Raw genomic sequence first — 23,938 nt, 5'->3', positions numbered from 1 at the left:
TGTCCCCAGATCAGCTGGGAGTAAAGAAGAGAATAAACAGCTGGTTTCCCCGATCCCATGATGTCAGAGAGATGGGGAAGCAGAACGCTGATGTCCAGAATTCCAGGAAGGGTCTTGTTCAGACCATGTTCAGTTTCTGACATCAGAAGAGCTGGGGGTCTCTCCAAGGTTCCTGTTAATTAGATAAGCCATTTAAGGGACTGGTTGAAAACTTCTCACCTTAAATGAAAATCTCTTCTCCGTCAATCTCTCTCTGGGCTTCCACCAAACAAATCAGACTATTAGGAAAACTGTCTTTATTGGGACACCCATTAGCTATGAGAACCCATCTGAACAACAACCCCGGGGTATCATGGATGGGAAATGAACGCATTGCAGTATCTGGGGAAGTGGTTTGGAGGGATCGTTTGTCTATCTATCTATCCTGGGAAAGATGGGACCAGGAATGCTTGGGTCCCACGCTAGGTTTGGGGAGCTTGGGGTGGGACTTGGGGAGTTTTGACAGTGTGCGGGGTAGGGAGGTCTTGGTCTTTGCAAGTTGCAGCATTCCCCCTCAGAGTGTGGGATCGGGTGGGCTCACCAACAAACAGAGGATGGAAACACCTTCTACTACTGCAGAAAGACAGGAGGCAGGAAGGCTAAAAGAACACAGGTTGCACTTGGGAAACAAGACTGTCATTCAACAGTGACACATTGAAGGCACCACCCACGCTTATGACATTTTCAGTCCAAAGCAGTTGAAATTCGGCAGCGGTGGCAGCAACAGGCTGAAGGGGAAGGGAGTCGGGGATAGACAGTTAATAGAGGACTGGTTTCTGTCTCTGTTTCTTGTCTCGGAGGCGGGGGGACAACGCCAGAAATCAGAGGCTCTGGGTCCCCTTCTCACCTCTTGTCGACATTTCAACTGTGAATTTTGTTTGTTTGTTCTTGAAGACGTTGTTGATTTCCTAAGTCTTGAAGATGTTGGACAACAGTTACTTTGCTGTTCTTGTCTGTTTTGTAGTGGGATTCTATTTTATTTTCCTTTTTTTAAAAAATAGTTATTTAAGACTCTCTGGACCCTCTCCCTGCCATAAAAGCCTACCCCTCCCATTTCCACAGTCTTTATGGGAGTTGTCTAAAAAAGTTCTTTCTTTCCCATCACTGTCGGTGGGTTCAGGGTCTATTTATTTTTTGTGAGTTTGAGTGTGTGTTGTTTTTGCTTCCAACCTTGATGATATAAGAAGTATATAAATAGCATGGTGGGGGGGGGGGGTCCAGTTACTGTCTCACGCTCATCACAATTTTATGTCCACATCACTACTTCCTGGGATTAGAAAATGCTTATCAAGTGCACCAGCGACCCCTCTTTTCTACCCCACCTTCCATCCTTTCTGGCTCTTTCACCCAGAAACAGACAATGCATGGTCAATGGTATATGTGCTCAAATGGACAATTTCTCTAAATTGTGCTACTTTTTTTTTTTATCATGGATTTGTTTCAAGTTAGGAGGAACAGAAAAATCAGCCCCACGGTTTAGGCATGTGAGTTGGCCACCTCGACCCTGAAGTCGAAAGCGGGTGCCTCAGTTTCCCCCTGGCTGTATTGCTGACCGTCCACGTTCCGGTCTTGCTCAGCTGCCCGCCGACACGTGTTAGGCATGACACAGGAAAAGCGTGATTCCATGTCACCAGTAGGTTTGTCGTCGGTCGGTGTGGAGGGTGAACGTGTGGGTGGGTGTGCGGGCGGGGGACAGGGAGGGTGTGTGTTGGGGTATTTTTTGCCTCTCTCAGTTGAGTGTGGTCTCCAGGATGTCCCCTGTAGCGACAGCTCAGACAGTCACTTCCGTTTTGCTGTTGGTGATGAAGTATGGCTGCGGGGGTGGGTAGTGCTGGGTGCGAGTTCCCAAGGGGTCGCTGGAGCCGGACTCAGCCGTGCCCAGCTTGCCCTTGTTCCCATAAGCTTGCTGCCGCCGAAGAGACTGATCCTTGGGGTCCCAGCTCTTAAAGTTGGCGGTGGAGTTGTAGGCCAGGGGGTGGGAGGGCGTCTTGTTGGTGCGGGACTTCTGTCCGTTCTGCTTGGCGGGGCCATGCTCAGGACTGAAGGCCCGCGGCTCATCCTCCACTCTTACGGGATGCAGAGGCAAGTTCCCCTTGGCGGCCAGCTCGGCCAGGTGCCGTCGCTTGGAGTAGAAGTCATCATTTACCTTGTCGGCTGTACGATGGGACAGGTAGGTGGACGAAGGGGGGAGGAGAGAGCAGAGAGAGGGAGAGAGAGGAGAGAGAGAAAGACAGTTAGGGATTAGCAGGTCAACCCAAGAACAGCATCTCAGTGGGCCAACAGTCCAAACGAGACACACACTAGAAACTCCACCCGGAGCAGACAGAAAGAAGGAAGACAGGTCATGTGTTTTCCACCAACAAGAGGAGGACCAAGAAGGCGAGGGCATCCGCGAGGGAATCTCTAGTTCCCCCCAGATCCTTCTTCCCTCACAATCACACCTAGCACTCCGCCACCCTTGCCTTTCTTATAAAATGCAAGTGTTGTTCTTTCTTCATTATGAAAATGATGCTTCTCATTAGAGAAAATATCGAACACATTGAGAAATATTCGTATCTATCAGCTACTGCCCAAGACAGTCGATATCAATACTTGGGTGTATTTTCTCCTGGTTTTCTCAATAAAGAGTTTCATTTGGAATTTGTGTTAGTGCTTTTGTTTTTGCTTTTAGCAGTTAAGCAGACCTGTGTTCAAATCCCACTTCTGCCACCTACTAGCAGTGTAACTTTGGTAAATAACTTTTATTACCAACAGCTTCTGCATCAGGAAAGTGGTTACAATAAAAAAGGATATTTCATAGGGTTGTTTAGAGGGTTAAGTGGTGCCATACGTAATGTGCTTAGATGTTAGCCACCACCATTATCATCATCATTATAAATAACTGTAATTTCTCATGTAACATTCTAGCAAGCAGTTCTTCATATTGTTATAAATCACTAGCAAACAGCATTCTAATACCTACATAATATTTCAGTGAGCAAAACTATGAAAATTAATCATTCATCCTATGGATGAGCATTCAAGCTGTGCCAATATTTTGCTAATATAAATCAATCTGAAATGAGAATTTTCTAGACTAAAGCTCTCTTAGTATTTAGAATTTTGAATGTGAAATAATTCTTAAAATATTCTTTAATCTGTATCAGAGGGTGGAAAACTATAGCCCATGGATCGATCTAGCTGCCACCCATTTTCATAAATAAAGTTTTACCGGAATGCTGCCATGCCCATTCCTTCACCTGTCTGCAGTGCAACAGCAGATCTGAGTGCTTGTGACAGAGACTGCATGGCCCACATAGCCTGAAATATTTACTATCCAGCCCTGAAATAAATTATCTGAAGTGGAATTACTTGGCCAAAGGCTGTAAACATTATTAAGGCCCTTTATACATATTGCCAACTATGCTACAAAAGAATTATACCAATTTCTGCTTCATTCACCACACTCTAATGCACTGAATGTTTCCTTTCTTTCTTTCTCTCTTTTTTGTTTTCTTTTCTCTCTCTCTCTCTTCCTCCCTCCCTCCCTTCCTTTCTTTCTTTCCTGCCTTCTTTCTCAATTTATTTGATAACTTTCTGAGACTTTATTTTCTCTCACAATTCCTTTATTAGAAGATCCTCTATACTTTTTAAATTAATGTCTTAGCAATAAACTCTTGAACATATATCTCTCAGGAGTCCAGAAATATGTGCTGCTCTTTAATCCACACTTCCAGCATCCCATACTGTTACGTGTGTGAAATCATGTAAATTCATGGAGGTCACTGCCCTTCCACGTTTCTTTTCTCATTCGATCCTTTCAACCACAAGAGGTGGGAAAGACAGGGATTATGACCTCTGCTTGACAGATGCGGAAACTGTCAAGCTAAGAAACATGAAATCATTTAATTGAGGTTACCCGCAGCTAGCGGCTGAGCCAAGGTAGAACCTAACTCCATTAGACATTATTTGATGCTTTTGAAAGGCCGTAGAGGGAAAGCTCTGTTTTCAGGAATGAGTGAGCACATATGCCCCCGCTTGCCCCTTCTGCATCTGTGGCAGACATCACTCATTGATCACAGAGCTCTTTCCTAGCTAGCATGGCCTTTGCTTAGATTCCTCAACACAGCACCCCCGGAAGCCACATGTTAACCTTCCAGGCTTAATACAGTTTAAGTTGGGTTTCTGTCCATGTTTAATGTAAACAACCCTGAGTAATGCAATCTTTCAAGAGAATGTCCCCGCTTCCTTGAATTCTAGAGCTGTCTGAAGATACAGAATATCAATGTCAAAAGGAACTATGGAATAGCTACCGACATGGGAAGAGCACACATTCCCGAAATACCATGCACTCCTTAAGGTGGTATGAGTTACATTCAAGTTGGTATTAGAATCGCGTCTTCCAGAGGAAAGTTCTAGGTTTCCAACGCATGATGTTTCAACAGAAGGATGCTCTGACATCCCTCCTTGGACTTCAAAATTCATGTATCCGGTTACCTCCAGGACAGAGTCACTGGCATCTCCCACTCAAGGTGGCCAAGACTGAACCCATCAACATCATTCACATCTGTTCTCCAGGCTCTTCCTTCTCTCACGAGTGGGAACACCAACTCTCTAGTTACTCAAGCCAGAAACACAGGAGCAGGTGCTGATGTCACCCTCCTCTTCTCCTCAGCACAACTGCTAACCCACAGGTCCTTCCCATCGTACCTACCAAATGCTGCTCTAACCTCTGCTATGCCTCCTCCTTGCTTTAAATGCTGCTCTACTTCTGCCACCAAACTGGCTCCCCTGCCTTGAGTCTCACCTCCCCCAGGCCACTGTCCACACTACAGCCAAAAGCATATTTCCTCTTTTGTTCTGTTTTGTTTTGTTATGTTTTGTTTGGCCGCACTGTTCAGCTTGCAGGATCTTAGTTCCCCAAACAAGGATCAAACCCGTGCCCCTTGCAGTGGAAGCTCAGAGTCTTAACCACTGGACTGCCATGGAAGTCTCCCAAAGGCATATTTCTAAAACTGACCATGTTACCATTTACCAAAACCTCTCCCAGCAATTTTTCTCAGTCATTTTAGTCATACAACAAATAGGCATGGGCCAGGTGGTAGACATTGTAAATATAAGGACATTGGGAGAATCAGAAACAGACAAGGTCCCTGCCCTCGTGGGGTGGACATTCTATGAGGGAAGGACAGAATGTGACCAAATAATCCCACAAATTACATAAAAGTAGAAATATAGTAAGTGCTATAAAGAACTATCCAGTCTTATGAGTATTAATAATGAGGTCTCTGAGCTGGTCGGAGAACCAGAGGATGGAGCTGACGTGTCTCACCCCTTCATTTACATCAGATGCTCTGTTATTCATCTTTCAAGGTTAAGTTAAGGTGATGCTTTCTGATTCCCCGGCTCCCTCAGCAACCTCTGCGCTATCATAGTCCTGACTGCTCTTTTCTAGTTTTCCATTTTCACATCTATTTGCTCTCACTAAACTGCTTTCAGTCTCTTCCTGAAAGTCTCACCCACCCTCATTATATCCCCAGGCATGATCCAGAACCATTTACTCCCAAATTCCTCTTTCCAGACAATGGATGAGTCTAAGGGAAGCTCAGAGCAAGGGATGCATTGGAAGGTTCCCGTTTCTGACAAACTGAGGAAATTGATTATGAAACAGGTGCCCCGACAGGTGGGATAGGTGATGTCCTCTCAAAAAGTTCTAAAGAAAAATAGTCCCAGGGGCATTCAATTATTGCCCTATCAGTGCAGGTATGGGAAACAGCTCCCATTAGGAGGAATCATGGAGTCGCCCGTGGAGAACCTACAATATGTCCTTCTCCACACCCAACCCTGAATTTGTCTCTTGGTGAACCTGTCATTGGGAAACCCCTGAACATAGAAAGTGTTTGGTATATGGGGCAAGGGTGGGACAGAAAAATCTGCAGGCTTTGGAATCAGACAGACCTGAGTCTATGAGACCTTGGGAATGTCAAACTCCTTTATCTCTATTTCTTTTGCTGTAAAATGAGGATAATATAACTACTCTGAGGTTTATTGTTAAGAATAAATTATATGAGACATATAAGCTATATAACACAATTCTGAAAGAGAGTAACTAGTCACTACATATATTTTGTCTGTCTTCTGGCTTATGAAAGAGGCACTGAATTAAATCCAACAGACATTTACTGAGCGCTCTGTGCCAGATATCCAGCTAAGCACAAAGGAAGCACTCATCCAAACTAACCACCCTTCCTTCCTTTCTTCCTTCCCTCTTTGCTTCCCTCCAGCTGCCATGTGTATTGAGAGCCTAGCTGTCCCTATGAGACGACACAAGAAGGGGCCTTGATACATTTGGGATGAGGTGCCGGTTAGGGAAGGCATCCTTGAGGATGCTCTCTGAGTTGGAATCTGAAAGTGAAGAGTAACAGAAACAGCATCCAGGTGAGCGCACATGGGGTGTATTGCAAAAATAGCTGTAATACTTTGCAGTTCCTTCCATTGAGAGGTGGAGTCTATTTCCCTACCCTATGAATATGGCCTGACCTTGTGACTGGCTTTAACCAGTAGACTGTAGCAGAAATTATGTCATGCACATCCCAAGCCTGGGCTTTTAGAAGTTCTGCAGCTTCTGTTATCAGATCTTGGAACCCTGCCTCCATATGAAAAAGGAAGCCCAGGTTAGCCCCCTGAAGGATGAGAAACATGCAGTCCAGTTGCCCATGTTCACCACAGCCAACAGCAGCCTGCTACCTGCCAGATACCCAGTGAGGCCATCCTAGACTGTGAAGCCATTAGCCCACCTGCCAGCTCATCACAGACACTAAGTAAGCCTGGCCAAGAGCAGCCAAGCCAGCCCAAACCAGAAGAACTTCCCAGCTGATCCAGAACCACAAGCCCAATAAACAGTTGCTATGTTAAGCCACTAAGTTTTGGGGTGATTTGTTACACAGCAGTAGATAACTGATACAGAACAACATTTGCAAAAGGCCTGAGGTGGGAAGTAGCATGGTAGCTTCAAAAACTGAAAGGATATGTATGTAATAAAGTGAAGAAAACAAGGGGTCATCAGATCATCTAATGTCCTGTCTGCAGGATTATATCGTTCACATCTATTTGTTTGTCTGTCCCCCCTCCACATGACTCAGAGGTGTTTTTGACAAGTGCAGAGCAGGTACAGACTTGCCGCATGGGGCATAAAACCATCCTCCAAAGAGTTATTTTCTAGATCATTTCAACAAGGATGTGGTTGGTGGTTAGGTGGATGAACTGTTCCCATAACCAGGAAATGCAATTTTTGTGAAATCCTCTTTTTCATCCCCTCTGATTTAGATACCGAGGATGGGAAAGAAATACTTACCTGGCCACCCTCGGTGTTGTGCATTGTGGTCCCTGTCTTACTATATTAAAAAGTGGCTTGTGAAGGAAATCACAGATTCATTGAGCAGCCTTCTAAGCCCCATTAATAAATGCATTAACCTAATCAACCAAGGTACCTCGTGGGCAGGTGGCTAACAAGCCGACCAGGTAACAGATGTGTGAGGCTTCCAACAACACTGGTCCTCTCCGTTTTTATTTTTCTTCATTTAAAAAGAGGAAGAAAGAATGAAAAAGGTGCTTTTCTTCCAATCAGCCTAATTGCCTTGAAGGAATCAAGGCTTCAAAATTAAACTAAACCTTCCTCCATCTGTCTCTCTCTTAATTAGCAGCAGACACTTGTACAGGTGCCGGGTGGGATGGAGCTTCGCCTCTATGGAAATGGAGAGTCAAGGTAATAACCAGTTTTCAAAACAAGCTACACATCTGAGGGTCTTGGCAGGTGGCCTCCCACCTACCTTCTTTCCTTGGGCCAAGGATATCTTAAGGAGGGGTTCCTACCACTCCTTCTCCCTTGGTGATCATCTTGGGTCTCAGGTGATGGATTTCACCTGGTAAGCAAGGTCCCACCCTAAGCTTTCAACAATTCCCAATTTGTCCCTACCTTTGGTCCAAGAATATATTGAAATAGAGCGATTAATCTTCCCATCACACTTAAGAATCAAATCCAAATGATTTGCTGTGACCCCGAAGGTCGGCATGGCCTGGCCTCTGGCTGTTGCTTGCCCACCCTCATCTCTCCCTCGCTTATTATGACCCATCACATAGTGCACTAGTTCCCTAGGGCTGCCATAGCAAATTACCACAAACTGGGCAACTTAAAACAACAGAAATTTATTCTTTCCCAGTTCTGGAGTCCAGAAGTCTGAAATCAAGGTGTCGGTAGGTCTGTGCTCCTTCTGCAGGCTCTAGTGAAGTATGCTTCTTTGCCTCCTCCTCTTCGCTTCTGGTGGTTGCAGTAATCCTGGCATTCCTTGCCTGTAGCTGCATCTCCAATCTCTGCCTCTGAATTCACATGACCCTCCTCTCTGTGTGTGTCTATGTGTCCAAACTTCCCTCTTCTTATACGGACGCCAGTCATTGGATTAGGACCCACAGTAATCCAGGATGACCTCATTTTAACTTAGTTACATCTGCAAAGACCCTATGTCCAAGCGTGAGCACATTCTGAGGTTCTGAGTAGATTTGGGTCGGGATGGGGGGAGGATGCTATTCAATCCAGCATACACACACAGGATTCCTTTCTATCCCAGAACACGCCAAGCTTTTCACCATCTCAGAGCCACTGGACCTTGTCCCTGTTGTTCTCACTGCCAAACACCTTTCTTTTTGGATCCTTCTTGTCATTTGGTTCTCTGATCAAAGGTCACTCAGAAAATTCCTCCTGATGACCCAGTGAAAACACCCCCGTTGCTCTCATCACCTTTGCCTATTTTAATATGTTCTTAGCCTGCATATATGAAATTATTTTTCTTAGTTATTTGTGTATTGCCTATCTCCTTTGACTAGAATATAAGCTCCAATTAGGTTAGACATCATATCTGCTCTGCTCCTCACTGTATCTCCAACATCTTAGCCCAGCACCTGGCACATAGTAGGATACAATAATAAACATTTGATAAGGGAAGAAAAGCACCAAAGACAGTTTGATTCCAGTGACATTCTCTCAAATATTAGAAATGGGCAGGATGCTTCACCTTCTGATCTCTGGTGGCTAATCTTATATATGCCAACTTGACTGGCCCGTAGGGGGTCCAGATTAAACATTATTTCTGGGTCTGGATGAGATTAGCATTTGAATCAGTGGACTCAGTAAAGCACACGATCCCCTCCAATGTAGAGGGGCACCAACCTAATTTGTTAAGGGACTGAATACCACAAAAAGCAGAGGAAGAGAGGATCCATGCCCTTCCTGCCTGGCCTGCTTGAGCTGGGACGTGAGTCTCCTCCTGCCCTGGACCTGGGATTTACAACACTGGCTCCTCTGGTTCTCAGGCCTTCAGACTGGGACTGGAAATACACCACCAGCCTCCTGGGTTTCTAGCTTGCAGACAATAGATTATGGGACTTCTCAGCCTCCATAATTGTGTGATTCAATTGCTTGCAATAATTCTCCATATATACATATATTCCACATATACATATTTGTACGTATATATCCTATATAATATATCCTACATATATAATATGCATATATATAAAATATATACATTAAGTATATCCTACGTACCTATCACACAGATGTAATCAAGGTAAAATGAGGTCATACTGGATTAATGTGGATCCTAATCCAATGACTGGTGTCCTTATAAGAATAAAGAAATTTGGACACATAGACACACACACAGAGGAAGGCCATGTGAAATCAGAGGCAGAGACTGGAGTGATACAGCTACATAAGGCAAAGTATGCCAAGGATTGCCACACCCACACACAAATATCCTGCTGGTTGTGTTTCTCTAACTAATACATCGTCCACACTGTAGAAGGCTACGTGACCTGTGCTTTACAGGGATAGAAGGACTGGAGCTTCTGGGGCAGAAGAACCAGGCTGCTGCCCAGCTCCAAACTCCTGGCTGAAAACTTGCAGAGGCATGGATGTTCTCTAGCAGCCATAGCTCAGGGGAGGTAGAATGGAGTCAGGCGCAGGGGGCGGGGATTGGTTAAAAAGACCGCTTGGATCCAGCAGCAGGCTGTGCTGACACACCCCCTTCCCAGCTCACCCAGTGTAACCTGAGTAAGAGCTCACCTTTATTAAGTGCGTGCTCTGCTCCAGGCACCCGGCTAAGGAATGGACATTTGTTACCCCCTTTAATCCTCTCAATATCCTCATGAGGAAGGTGCTATTATTGGTCTCATTTTATAAATGGGGAAACTGAAGCAAGAGAGCTTTGGCAACTTGTCCAAGTGACAGTGCTGGGATCTGAACCCTTGACACCTGGCTGAATTCCAGGTATCCTGAAATTTACGAATGTGTGACAACATTCACCATCTATTTAACCATCTGCCTGCCTTATAGAAGAAACTCTTGTTTCCTTAACAAGTTCCTATCTGCAGGAAAACGTTCCCCCGAAACTAAAGAAGGTGGAGGACAGAGTGAGAATTATAAGGAGAAAACACTTTTCTTGATTCCTCCTCTCAAAACATCAGGGATTGAGATATACATGTAGATCTTATTCACAAGAGGAGACATCAAAATGTCACAACTGGAAATTTCATGAAGTCTCAAACTCCCCCTGGAGGCAATATAGGTTTACCTTTTTCTTCCTTAAAGTGGCGCAAGAGAAGGGAGCTGGGGTGTCATGAGAGACTCTCCCTGCCAGGCTCACAGCACTCAGTTGGCTACTGCATTACAAGAGTATGGGTCTTGCATCGTCTGAGATGCACTGGCATTGGCGGGAGTGCTGACCAGTTACCAACAAAAAGTGGCTTCCTGTTAAAAGAACTGGGTTGGATAAGGTGCTATATGCTTCTCTTAGAACTGGGAGGAGCCTGAAGCTTCGTCACCACTCCAGCCAGGCACCATCCAGGTGCTTTACAGGTATCATCTCATTTAGTTGGCTCCCCACCCCACCCCAAGCCAATGAGGTAGGTGTGGTTGCCCGGTCTCTTCACGCTACATCACACCGACTCCCTCCATGACCATGTAGGGGGATCCCACTTTGCGATATTCACCAGTATTCTCTTCCCTGTGCTTCCATTCTCCCCTCCCCACCACTCAGAGAGCAGCAATCATTTTTGATGATGACAAAGTATTCCAAGTGTTGCTCCTGAATCCTACACTGAGCTCTTGACAGCCATAGTAGAGCCTTGGAAGGCAAGACGTCAGCAATAAGATCTGAGCATGCTGAGAGAGAAAGAAGGATTAGTGAAGCTGAGAGCGTGCAGGACTCAGTGCAACTTGTTTATACAGCAGACAGCGGAGTTTGGAAGAATTCTGTGACTGTAAAATCTTCTTTAGAATATGGTAGAAAGAGCATGAACTTGAAGAGCAGATGGACCTGAGTTAAAATCCCAACTCTTCCACTTATAAGCTGGAGACCTTAAGCAAGTTACCTAAGTTCTCTAAGCTTCACCAGTAAAATGGAAAATAAAATAACAATGCCTATGTGGTAAGGGGTTATGGTATTCAAAAGAACCATGTAAACTATCTTGTATAATGTAAAGTACCAATGTCCTTGCTTCATGGTAGGTATTCATTAGATAGTAGCTGCTACTGCTGTCATTGTCAGAAAATAAAGTGAGGATAAGAAGGTCTACTTTGCAAAGTGCAGCAGAGAAGTAAACAAGTGACAAAGTGTGAAAGCACAAACCATTATGCCTGGCACACAGTAGGCTCCTTAAACATATACCCCATCTGACATGATATTGTAAGAGACTGCTACTTGTCATCCAGATCTCTTCTACCTTTTTTCTTGGGCACATGGCCACCTAATCCTGAGCTAGATTTCCCTAGCCTTCTTGGAAGCTAAATTTGGCCTCGTGGCTAATCTCTCACCAATGGACTGTTAGCAAAAGTGATGCATCCAGTTTCCACTTCAACATATTCACTTAAAATAAAATCGGTTGCCCTGGGTGTCCTCTCTCCCCCTTCCCATAGGCCAGGACAGCAACTAACTATAACAATGCAGATGAGGACAATACAGTAGGTGGCCACAGAGCAACAATGTTGGAGGAACCTGGGTCCCTGAGTGACAGCTTGGAGTAAAGCTGCCCCACCAACCTGGACCACCCCCTCTGGGGCTATTACACGAGAGAAATATACTTCTTTTTCTTAAGCCACTGCATTTGTGAGGCCTTTTGGTTCACTAGGACAGTGCTGAACTTTTATTTACATGGGAGTGTTTTCTGGGTCTCTACTCTTTTTTCTCTCCATCATGAGCTGAATGAAACAGTAAAAGGGGAAACAGTTCATGATAAAAAAGAAAATACCCAGGTATTTCTCCCTTCTTTTGAAATACATGTTATAAAGCTGCACAGGCTCCTGCGGTTGTCTCAGCAGGCAGAAACAAGAAAGGCAGGAAAAAAGCCTAGCTTCCCAGGCAGGAGAGAGCCAGGAGGAGGTGGGAAGATTTGTCTTTATGGCAAATTAGCCCCCATTTCACCTGGTTCTGGGCCTCACTGTAGAGACACAAGGAGGGAAAATTACATTTGAACCAGGTTCTAATTAAAGCCAGGACTCCTGGCTGTTTCTACAGGGCCACACATCTTTCCTGAAGGCTTATCTCTCTAAGAGAGAAAATTGGAAAGGGGAGAATGGAATCCTGGCCCTTTTTTATCTTAGCCCTGAGGGTCCCAAGAGAAGGCACTGCTGCCTTTGCTGACGATGATTCTGAAACAGTGCCTGGCTTGGGCTTTGCACCAAAGCTATCCAGCTGCACGATCAGCCCCTTTGTTGTGGCTGCAGGGAGCCCTCTGTGAACATCTCAAGGCCAATGGACCTATGAAACCTTAAGCCCTCTGTCTCTTGCCTTAAGCAGTCCTGTTGGGCAGTCACCACTTTCTGAAAGGCTACTGAACAAAGGTAGCTGGACTCATGCTCCATCCGAGGCTGACCACAGAGCCCCCTGCATTGAAGGGCCCTGGTTGGAAACTGTGCACTCATTCACTGCCCTTCATCCTGCACTGCTGCTCCACAGATGGAGATATTTCTTCTCAGAAATTCATTGCATGGTTTGTTTTATGATCAACCTCTGAACTGGTAAAATTTTATATAACTGGTGGTTTTTTAAAGGGAGGAAATACAAGTTAACTCTCCTTAATCCTACATACTTCCTTCCAATGTGCAAAGGACCATCTCGAAGTAGATAATGATAAGATTTGGGACCCTGTGTTAGATGAATGCATGAAGGACCTCCATTTTTCCCCCCTTCCTTGTATCCACACTCTTTTTATGTGACTTTGAAACTCACCCCCCAAAAAAGAGGATCTTTGGATTCTGAGTTCATCATGTGATTAATGAAGGTTAGCAGATATGACACACACAGAAGTTTGAAAAGTGCTTGCTGGTGTTTGATTGCTCTCTTTCACCTCTGCCCCCATCATGAGAACATGTCTGGGCTACCTTCTCTAAGGATAAAAGACACCTGGAGCAGCGCCAAGTCACCCAGTCTTTCCAGCTGAAACCAGCCTACATCAGCCAGCATCCATCCAACCCCAAGTCATATGGGTGAACTCAGCTCAGACTAGAAGAACCTCCTGCATCAGGATAAATCACTGGCACATAGACCCCTGATCTCAATAAATGCTCAGTTAAATAAGTTTAAGCCGTGCGATTTGAGGTTGTTTCTTATGCAGCATCATTGTAACAATGGATAACTGATACAAATGCCAATCATTCGCTCACCCTACTCCCAGGAAGAGCCCTAATTTCCAGGTGGGGATCCATGTCTCACCTACCCTTTTTTTTTTTTTTTTTTTTTTGCAGTACCCGGGCCTCTCACTGTTGTCACCTCTCCCACTGTGGAGCACAGGCTCCAGACGCGCAGGCCCAGCAGCCACGGCTCACGGGCCCAGCCGCTCTGCGGCATGTGGGATCTTCCCAGACCGGGGCACGAACCTGTGTCCCCTGCATCGGTAGGCGGACTCTCAACCACTGCGCCACCAGGGAAGCCCTCCCCTACTCTTAATCCAAATGGTGTGGATGACATACCCCTCCACTCCTTCACCCTCTAACCATTCCCCGATGACTACAAACAACCCATTTCATTGCCCTCATCATAACAATTTGTTCAGAGGTAGGTGGCCACATGACAAGGCAAGCCAATCATAGCAAAGCCTGGGATCTTTACTTATGGAGACAGAGGGGTCAATGAGATCAATGATCCCAGCCTTCCATTTATAGGAGAAGCAACTGGAGCTGTGGGCACAAGGACACCCAACGGAACAGAAGCAGCACTGGATCTAAACACTGGCCACCCCCCACTTCCACCTGGTTGATTTTTCTATTTCCCAGGGCCTCTTTAGAAAAGACAACAGGATTCCCTTCAAATGTGATGCTCAGCTTCAATTAATAATTTATTAATAAAATGTATGTTTAGTGTCTACTATGTGATGGCGGTACCATGCAAGATTTGGGGGATATTTAGCATGAATGATATCTAGCCAGCTTAGCCTCAGAGCGACACACGTTTTTAAAAAAATTTTACTAGAGTATAGTTGATTTACAATGTTGTATTTGTTTCTGCTGTACATCAAATTGAGTCAGTTATGCATATACATATATCCACTCTTTTTAAGATTCTATTCCCATATAGGTCGTTACAGAGTATTGAATAGAGTTCCCTGTGCTATACAGTAGGTCCTTGTTAGTTATCTATTTTATATAGAGTAGTATTGCTATCTTGCTGCAATGGCATTTCCTGCAAAGCAGAGAACTCTCTCCACAGGCTCACTTCATGCCCTATGGGTTCCCAAGGAAGCTCATCAAAATGCCAGTGCTTGCTGTACGCTTTTCCAAAGAGGCTGAACTCAGAAGCTGGTAGAATTTGATTTTTATTAAAAAAAAAAAATCACTTCCTTATCCTCCACCTGCTCTGTACCCTGCTGCTCACCCACAAACCAATAACCCAAGCCAGAAAGTTGCAAAAGCCTGACTTTTATGAAGTAATGTTTTAAGGCTACTTTAAAGTGAGTCCTTCCCCAGGTTGTGTACCCTCCAACAGAACTGTAACCCAAATCACATATTTTCTGTGCTTCTGTAGCATCTCTTGGATGAATATTTATCACCGAGCTACATCAATTTTCTCAAAAGAAAGAAAGAACTAGGATTTCTTGAGTGCTTACCATGTACTAGACACCGTTTTTAGCCGTTTCACCTACATGATCTAATTTAAACCCTCGTAAAGGGAGGTGATAAGGCAATATCATTTTTTCCCATGTGACAGATGAGAACTAAGGCCCAGAGACACTGAGTAATTTGGCTGCCAACTGACTCTGCCACAGCTGATAAGTGGCAGAGCAGGGTACCAAATCCAAGACTGTCCACCTCCAATGCTCTTACCTTCCAGCTATAGCCCCCAGATCAAACCCCGACTAAGAATTTTTGGAATACATGAGGAATGCTGGCATGCGAAAACTGGTGCTCTGGGGTAAGCTGTGTTTGTATCTAGGATTGGGTCTTAGGAAAATGTAGGTCCAGAGTTGAATGCACATAAAATGACCCAGGAGGTGCATTTTTAAAGTGAAAAAATGAAAAATGGAAAGTGAAAAATCCAGAGGTTCCAGGCCCATAGGAGTGGGTAGGCCCGGGATGGACATTGGTAAAAAGCATCTCCCGTGATTCTGGGTCAAGTCCTTAAGCCATTCTTTTTTTCTTAAAGACTGATTTTTTTTTTTAATTGAAGTATAGCTGATTTACAATGATCAGGAGAACAGCAAAGTGATTCAGATAGATAGATATTCTTCTTCAGATTCTTTTATACATTATTAATAATGTATAAAAGAATTATGTTATTAAGAATGCCTTAATATATATTAAGAATTATGTATAAAAGAAATATGTTATACCTTATTACAAGATATTGAATATAGTTCCCTGTGCTATACAATAGGTCCTGTTGTTTATCTATTTTATATATAGTAGTGTATATCTGTTAATTCCAAATTCCTAATATATCTGTCCCCTCGCCTTTCCCTTTTGTTAACCATAAGTTTGTTTTCTATGTCTGTGAGTCTATTTCTGTCTTGTAAATAAGTTCATTTGTATCATTTTTTTTATGTTCCACATATAAGTGATATCATATGGTATTTGTCTTTCTCTGTCTAACTCACTTCACTTAGTATGACAATCTCTAGATCCATCCATGTTGCTGCAAATGGCATTATTTCATTCTTTTTAATGGCTCAGTAGTATTTCATTGTGTGTGTGTGTGTGTGTGTGTGTGTGTGTGTGTGTGCACGCCACATCTTCTTTATCCATTCATCTGTTGATGGACATTTAGGTTGTTTCTATGTTTTGGCTATTGTAAATAGTGTTGCTATGAACATTGGGGTCTTAAGCCATTCTTTGAGCTCTGGGTCCTGGTCCTGGGTGTGATGCCCTGTGTGAGTGCTGGCAATCTCATTTATCTCAAGAGAACTCAGTTCCCTCATCTGTAGAAGCATAAAGGGTGAAGAAGTGTATTTTCTTCATTGCTTCATGGAAGGGTATTATTTGCATTATCTCATAAAATTACTCCCCCAAACCTGATAGAACGTGAATACTATCATCTCCTCCATTTTGGAAATGGCAGAAATGAAAGTCCAGAGCATGTGACTGGCTTGGGCAAGACCACACAACCTGATTCTAGTCAGAGCTAGAGTGATGAAATCACAGCACTGTGCTAGAAGTTTCCCCCAAGTTCCAGGCTCCAAAGGCCAGGTTCAAAGATTCGTTTTGCAAAATAAATGTATTTCCATGATACGTGTTCATACTGGTTAGGGGAGTCCACTGGGATTGAGGTGGTGGTGTCTTCTTCCATCCTGGGTATTAAACAATTATTCCAGGAGTCCACAGGGCTGGGCACGTGGACCTACAGCAGTGACCACTAGGGGGAGACTTTCCTGGAAAACCTCAGGTAGTGAAAAATGGGATAGTGCAAACCGCTAAGATTCGTTTGCCATTTCGTGGCAGATAGGATTCCCCTCCCAAGCGAGTTATAGCCAATGCAGGTGGAAGCAGGGAACTTGTATCTTCAGGGACCTAGCCCTTTCTCCTTTGAAGCTACTGCTTCTTTATCCAACCTCCCCAAGGGACACCCATCCATCTGCCCATGCCCTGTGTTCCCAAAGTGGGTTCCTAGCAACATTCCAGTAACTGGATCTCAAGCTGTGAATTGGTTTTCCATAGAGAAAAGAGATCAGATGTCAAAAGTGTTTGGGAAATGATGGGTTATACAGAGTTTGACAGTTTTTTTAACCATGAGATTTTTCAGAGCTTTAATTTGCTCACCTGATAATAATAGTAATAATTATACCAGTTACAACCTCATGTGTTTATCACTTTTCTTCATTGCTTCATGGAAGGGTATTATTTGCATTATCTCATAAAATTACTCCCCCAAACCTGATAGAACATGAATACTATCATCTCCTCCATTTTGGAAATGGCAGAAATGAAAGTCCAGAGCATGTGACTGGCTTGGGCAAGACCACACAACCTGATTCTAGTCAGAGCTAGAGTGATGACACTGTGACATGTGTTGTACATGTTATCTCACATCATCCTCACAACAACCTTAGGAGGGAGGTGATAGTGTTGTCTCCATCTTGTTGATCAGAAAAGAGGGGCTCAGAGAGGTTGAATGACTTGGAGAAAGTAACAAGAGTACCAATGATGGAACCACAGTCAGAACTCAGGTGTGTCTGAGGCTAAGTCCATCACACCCTGCTAATACCTCTCTTTTAAGAAGGTGGCAGGGTGTACAATCCCCCTGACCTTGTTATCATGCCTCATGTAGATTCAGGGTCTGGAGATTGAGTAGAAAACAATAGGGAAAATCAGTGACCCCAGAGGAACTTGGGCCTCCCCTCTCTGGGACCCTTTTTCTCTTCCCCAGACAAAGCAGGATAAGTAAAGATGCATTTAGGAGGAGAGGGGAAATTAGCCTCGTTTGAGTAGAAAAATAGCCTCTAAGCTCTTGCTTTTGACCTGTCCTGAAATATTTTCTAAATGCATCAGACAACAACAGGCTGATATAAAGACAGGGATGCTGACTGCCTCTAAATGTTGTCATGGGAATCGTAATGGCTTTGTTTTTCACAAGGGAAGGAAAAAAAAGTTTATGCCTCAAATTAGCAGGTCTGTCATGTTCCAAATTGTTTACATTTCTAAAAATGGATGTTGACATATGAATACTTATTATCTAATGCAGACCCAAAAAAATCTGCCTCTCTCAAGGCAACAACTGGGTGACAAGGGGTTCTCATTAGACACGAGGGTCTAAAGCTCTCACTCCCAATTCTGGAATATGGGGTGACACTCCTCATTCCCCTCCACCCCGTCCCAGAGCTCAAGTTGCTTCGGAGCCTCTGGGACTCTGGTCAAACTTCCCTCTTCAGAACCCTCAACCCACAGAAAGATGCTTGGAGACCCAATCAAACAGTCTTAGTTTCCCAGCAAGATTTCTCTACTGCAGTGGTTTTTAAAGTATGGTCCCCAGACCAGCAGCATCAGCATCACCTTGGAACCTGTTAGCAGTTCAGCTCCTCTGGCCACACCTAGTGAATCAGAAGCTCTGGGGTGGGGCCCAGGAATTAGGTTTTAACACTCCTCCAGGAGATGCTGATATGCACTGAAGTGGCTCAAACCTGAGAACCATGGGGTGGCCCACGGCTCTCTCCTCTGCACTCCCACGCACTCACTCGCTACCTTCTGCAGTCTCTTCATTACCCCTCTGCTCTATTTTCTTCTCTTCATCCTCACCCCAGTTCGGGGCACTGCCCACCTGGATGACTGCAAGAGTCTTCCAGAAAGTGACTTCAACTCCAGACCGCCCTCCCCCAATCCAGTCTCCACTTAGAAACCAGAACTGTCTTTTGAGAAGGCAAAATGGCCCTACCAGTATCTTACCTACAGCCCTGAAATATCTTCTAACTTCTCCCAGTTCAAGGTCACTAAAGGGTTTGACCTTCACCTGCTTGGGTCAGCTACATCCTCCCAACTACCACATCCGACAAAGCATAAGGAGTGAAGAAAGAAGAGAACTGAGTTTCCAGTCTGTTCTGGAAAATAGCCATTCCCATCACACCCCAGTGGGAAATAACTTAAGCATTAGAGTCAGGCAGACATGGGTTCGAATTCAGCTTCATCACTTAGCAGCTATATGACTTTAGACAAGCAAGAGCTAGCCTCGCTCAGAGGCCCATGTCCTCGACTCTGAAGGGGAAGGACAACACATACATGGCTGGGTCATCGGAGAGTTCAAGGACAAAATGACATAAAGGGCCCAGCCCTCTGTCTGGCACATAGTAGGGGGTTAATAAATTATAGCCACCACCTAGCCCAGTCACCCAGCTAGTTAACGCACAGACTCAAGGGGACCAACTTTTGATGCTCACCATGGTAGCCAGGAAAGTTGAAAATAGCATCTGTTCCCCAAAAGGCTAATCATTCCCAAGACCCAGGGCCAACAACCTGACTCTGTTTATCTCTCCCTCACAATTTGTGTTTTTCCCCCCGCATTAATTTACCTTACATTTTACCATTTGCCTGCACAGTTTTCTGAGATAAAAACGTCTCCTGGATGTCTTACCTGGGATGGTTTCTGATAGTGACATTTTCCTTCAGGCAATGAACATTGGGAAGTGAGGAGTGGCACACTTTTCAACAACAGCCCGGAGCACAGACATGCCACCCCAGGCGCGCAGACACACACACACACACACACAACACCTACACACTGGAACTCAGACGGACCTGCAGGTCCACCCAACGCGGACACATGTGTGCACACAGACACCAGGATTCTCTGTGCCTTCATGGATTAATGCCAAATCCAACAACACCTGGACAAAAGAGCTAGAAAAAGCCATACGGTACCTTTCGGTGACTTAAGTGTCGCCACTGTCCAGTCACCCTCAGAACTTCCTAAAAAAACAACAATGGAGAGATGCTGATCTATCTGTTCAAGGGCTTCCCATGTGTGCTGTGCCCTCAACGCCCAGATGCTCTGCAGGCACCCCAGCTGCAGCCTCCAAGGGGTGCAGGTCTCAGGGGACCGGGGAACAGGGCGCGGGACCAAATGAGCAATTACGATTATGTGAACACTTCTCTCTGCAAGGCCCTGAAGCACGATTAAGATAATACCCAACACAGGATCAAGAGAGGTTCCCCTGAAGAAAGCCTAGATGTTTTCTGGGAGAGACAGAATTCCTAGGTGGCTCTAAATTTCAACCCTCTAAGAAAGAAAGCAAAGTTTTAGTTACATGAGGTCACTTTGGCTAATAACACTCTGTTGACAAGAGATAAATTTTGATCCTCTTTTATTGCAATCCCCCTGCTAAAAAGGTGGGGGGAGCATCATTAGCTCCAAATTCAAGGTCAGGGCAGGCTCTGCTGACTGCAACTTTAAATGCTGGGTGGCAGGCTGGGTGGAGTGGAGACCCTGCTTTCACAGTGCCTAGCACACAGTCTGCGTTTGAAAAATATTGTTGAATGAATGAATGAATTCAAGGTTCTCCACGGGGTCACTCTTCCTGAGGTAAGGAAATTCCCCTCAATGCTAAAGGAATCAAACTTGTTATCTGAGAATCCCACAATGCCTGGGACTTTGATTATATATCAGTTTCTCTAAATTGAATTCCATTTCAGAGGTACTGGATGGGCCCTGGGGGAATCTCTTATTATTAGGAGAACCCCATAGTGACCCTTTTGCAAAGGATGGTGAGAATGACTATGGCTACAGCCTACCCCGGGCCTCGACAGACCTTCTCTGTAAGATCGGGTTTTACTCAGACCGAGGCGAACCTGCGCACGTGCCCCAGCAGCAGCCTCTGCCCACTGGCTGGCGGCCTGACCAATCAGCGTGCGCTACTAGCTCCAGTTTCCTTTCTTAGGAATCTACCTGGAAAAACCAAGTCCTCAACATTTCTGCACAATTTCCAGAGATTTATCAGGCTGCCAGCTGGGAAGAGATGTAGGGAACAGTCTGTGATCTGAGTGATTACAGAGCACAGATCCGGCCCCATTTAAACATTTCTGGTTGGCCTCCCAGGCGTGCCAAAGGATGCTCAAATTGCCACGTTCCCCCTGCGGATATGAGCTCTACACCCTCATCACTAACAACAGAGGCGAAATTGGAATAACAGGTGAAGAGTGACGAACTTAAAATTAAGTGGGACCTGCCCGGGACGCCTTCATGTTTCTTCTCCCTCTGAGCCAGGATCATCGACATCTGGAAATAGTGATGCGGCCCCAGATCTTCCTGTGCGGGGTGGACACATGCCTGACTGAGTCACTGAGTCACTAAGCCCAAGGAAGCCGTTTGCTCCCAAATCAAATCCACGACTGCCTTGAAGGCAGGAAACAAGCTGTGGTCACCTCTGTCCCCACTATCTAAGACAGGGCAAGACAGTAACAAGTTTTCTTTCGTAAATCCAAAGCTAATAAGGGCACTTAATAAGATGGCACACAAGCTACCAAATATATAGCTAAGGCCCCATTATGGGCTTGGTGGCACTAATGGACATCAGATAAATATTTTTGGGATGAAAAAGTAAATGCTTATGTAAAGAGGATGGGCCTACGGCATTGAGAGGAAGCGGCCATAGAGAACTTTCTGGGAGAGGAAAATATTTCTTATCCTTACTGGGATGTTGATGACCCTAGTGTATGTATATTTTCAGTAGTCACACTATTGTAAAATTACAATCTGAGTAGTATACTATTCGTAAGAAATTATACCTCAACTGTAATGCACCTTAAACATGTTATACCTCAATTGTACTCAGCATCGTGAGAAAACTTTTACCTTCAAACAAAGAAAACAATACCTTAGTAAGTCCTCCCCCACAAAGAGGAAAATGGGCCTTTTCAATCTTTTTTTTTTAAATTTTGGCCTGGTTATAACCTCTGGCGCCAGAAATTGCTCTGTGAGAGACAGAATCGTTTCGTGGGAAGAAGATGACCTGAAGCAGGCTATCCCAAATATGGGTCTTGGCTCTTTGGGTGTGACTTTGGGAAAATTACTTAACTATACCAAGCCTCAGTTTCCCCATCTTTTGACTTTGGGACTCATACCTCCTTCAGAGGTGTACTGTTTGGGTCAATGATACTAGCTCACTTTACTCCATAACAATGACAAAAAGAAAAACTAGCAGAGGTTAATTCACATTTGAGGGGCTTATGCATCACTTAGGGTTTTCACACATGATTCCTACAGAAAGAGCGAAAAAGAATTCCTGCCACATCTAAGTAAAGTGCATTGTTGCTGTGGTTGTAAAAAGTGCTATTGGAAAATGTAACACGGTACTGGGAAAATAGTCCATAGAGTGTCAAATAGCAACAGAGAAAATATTTTCTTATTAAATTCTTGAATTTAAAAAAAAAAGGCACAGCCTTTTATCAATAATGCTGTTACTTCCTGTCTCCTTCTCTCACTGGGCAGCATAAGTTGCACTAAAGCATCTGAAGGGCATGCGGTCAGGAACCTTTAGCAGCTGGGGATTTAAACTCTCAAGACACCTAGAGGAAAAACTAGACACGGGGCCAATAGGAGCTAAATGTCAACATGCAGGCAATTTTCCATTTGCAAAGCCCATCAGGAACTACATAACAGAGTGGTCTTTTCCCAGTTCTGGAGGCAGGAATCACCCATCTCTGAATCATCAGGTGACCCTTAGGGATAGTTTCACAACTGTCTTTGCAAACATTGACCTATGAGGAACCATAAAGCGGGTCCTTGCATTGTAACCACCTATCCACAGGTGGCTCAGGCCAGAGGATTTGTGTGCTTAACTGAATTTTCAGGTTACAGTTTGGCTCAGTTGAGAACAACACACACTTCTTGACTTTAGAAAATACTTAGAAGATGTTTAAACCCACATTTCTGACTTAGTAAGGAGAGTTAATTGAGTGAAACAGAATCTTTCTTTGATGGATTGTAGGAGTCATAGCTCTGGGCATATGGACCTTCACTGTCCAGCTATTGATGGGGAGAGTGAAGAGGTTTGGGCCGCCTCTTTGCTGGCCCTTAGCACAACTCAGAAAAGTCATCTGCTGTTGGCTTGCTTGTTTGTTTTATCAGAGTCCCAAAGTGAGTTAGCTTTCAGGCACATCTTTCCCATCAAACTAGAGTGAGAGATATGGACCCAACTCTCTATTTCCTTCAAAGTGAAATCTACCAATTGCATGTTAATCAAGGTACCAGTGTATTTGGAAATTCAAGGAAAAATATGACCAACAAACAATTCTGGTCTGGAGACTTGCATATGGGGCAGTATTGATTGAGGGCTGACCACGTACCAGGGTAAGCACTTTCCCTGCACTGTATATCAAATCTTGCCAATAGACAATTAGTTGGATATTTTTATTATCTCCATTGTACACATGGGGTAACTGAGACCTGGAAGGTTGAGTAATTTCTGCAATAAACATATGAACTAGATCTTAAACTCAGTCCTGACCAACTGCAGGGGCAGTGCTATATGCCACCATCTTGCTGATGATCTCATGCTCCTGACATGATGTGGGTGGTGTCTGTCACGTGGTATTATTCAGTGGTTTTACAAATACGTATTGGGAGGGCTTATTAAGATCCCTTCATGAGTGAGCACAGGCCACAGAAGCAATAACCGATTTGTCCTGTGCCAGCAGAGATAAGGTGGGCTTTACCCTTTGTGGAAGATGGCAGAGAAGAGGAGGAAAAAGCCAAGAATCATGCAGTTTTAGAACATGTCAGACCTCTGCAGATGTCAGTGGGTCACCAAATACAGACCCCAAGTTTATTCACCCCAGGGAGAAGAAGAGCCGAGGGTGGGGTCTGGAGTGATTTTGAAAACACTGAAGTGAGCATTTATTTTGTTAGTATTACATGGACTAAATGCTTAAAATAATATTTGAGTTATTGAT

The 23,938-nt window shown here is 44.5% G+C and overlaps 1 protein-coding gene across 1 annotated transcript in view; it reads right to left on the bottom strand.

Annotated features, from left to right (window-relative positions):
• Positions 1–1,810: 1,810 nt before the first annotated feature.
• Positions 1,811–23,938, bottom strand: part of SHISA9 (shisa family member 9) — a 292,672-nt gene continuing 270,544 nt past the window's right edge. The window contains exons 4-5 of the mRNA XM_032606481.1: positions 19,910–19,957; positions 1,811–2,193 (exon numbers count right to left, since the gene is read on the bottom strand). Of these exons, the coding sequence (XP_032462372.1) occupies positions 1,811–2,193; positions 19,910–19,957 (431 nt within the window). The remainder of the gene's footprint in view (positions 2,194–19,909; positions 19,958–23,938) is intronic.

This window comes from Phocoena sinus, chromosome 15 (assembly GCF_008692025.1).
Source record: "Phocoena sinus isolate mPhoSin1 chromosome 15, mPhoSin1.pri, whole genome shotgun sequence".
NCBI classification, from domain to species: Eukaryota; Metazoa; Chordata; class Mammalia; order Artiodactyla; family Phocoenidae; genus Phocoena; species Phocoena sinus.
The sequence above is the reverse complement of the archived record's forward strand: the minus strand, read 5'-3'. Positions and strand labels throughout refer to the sequence as shown.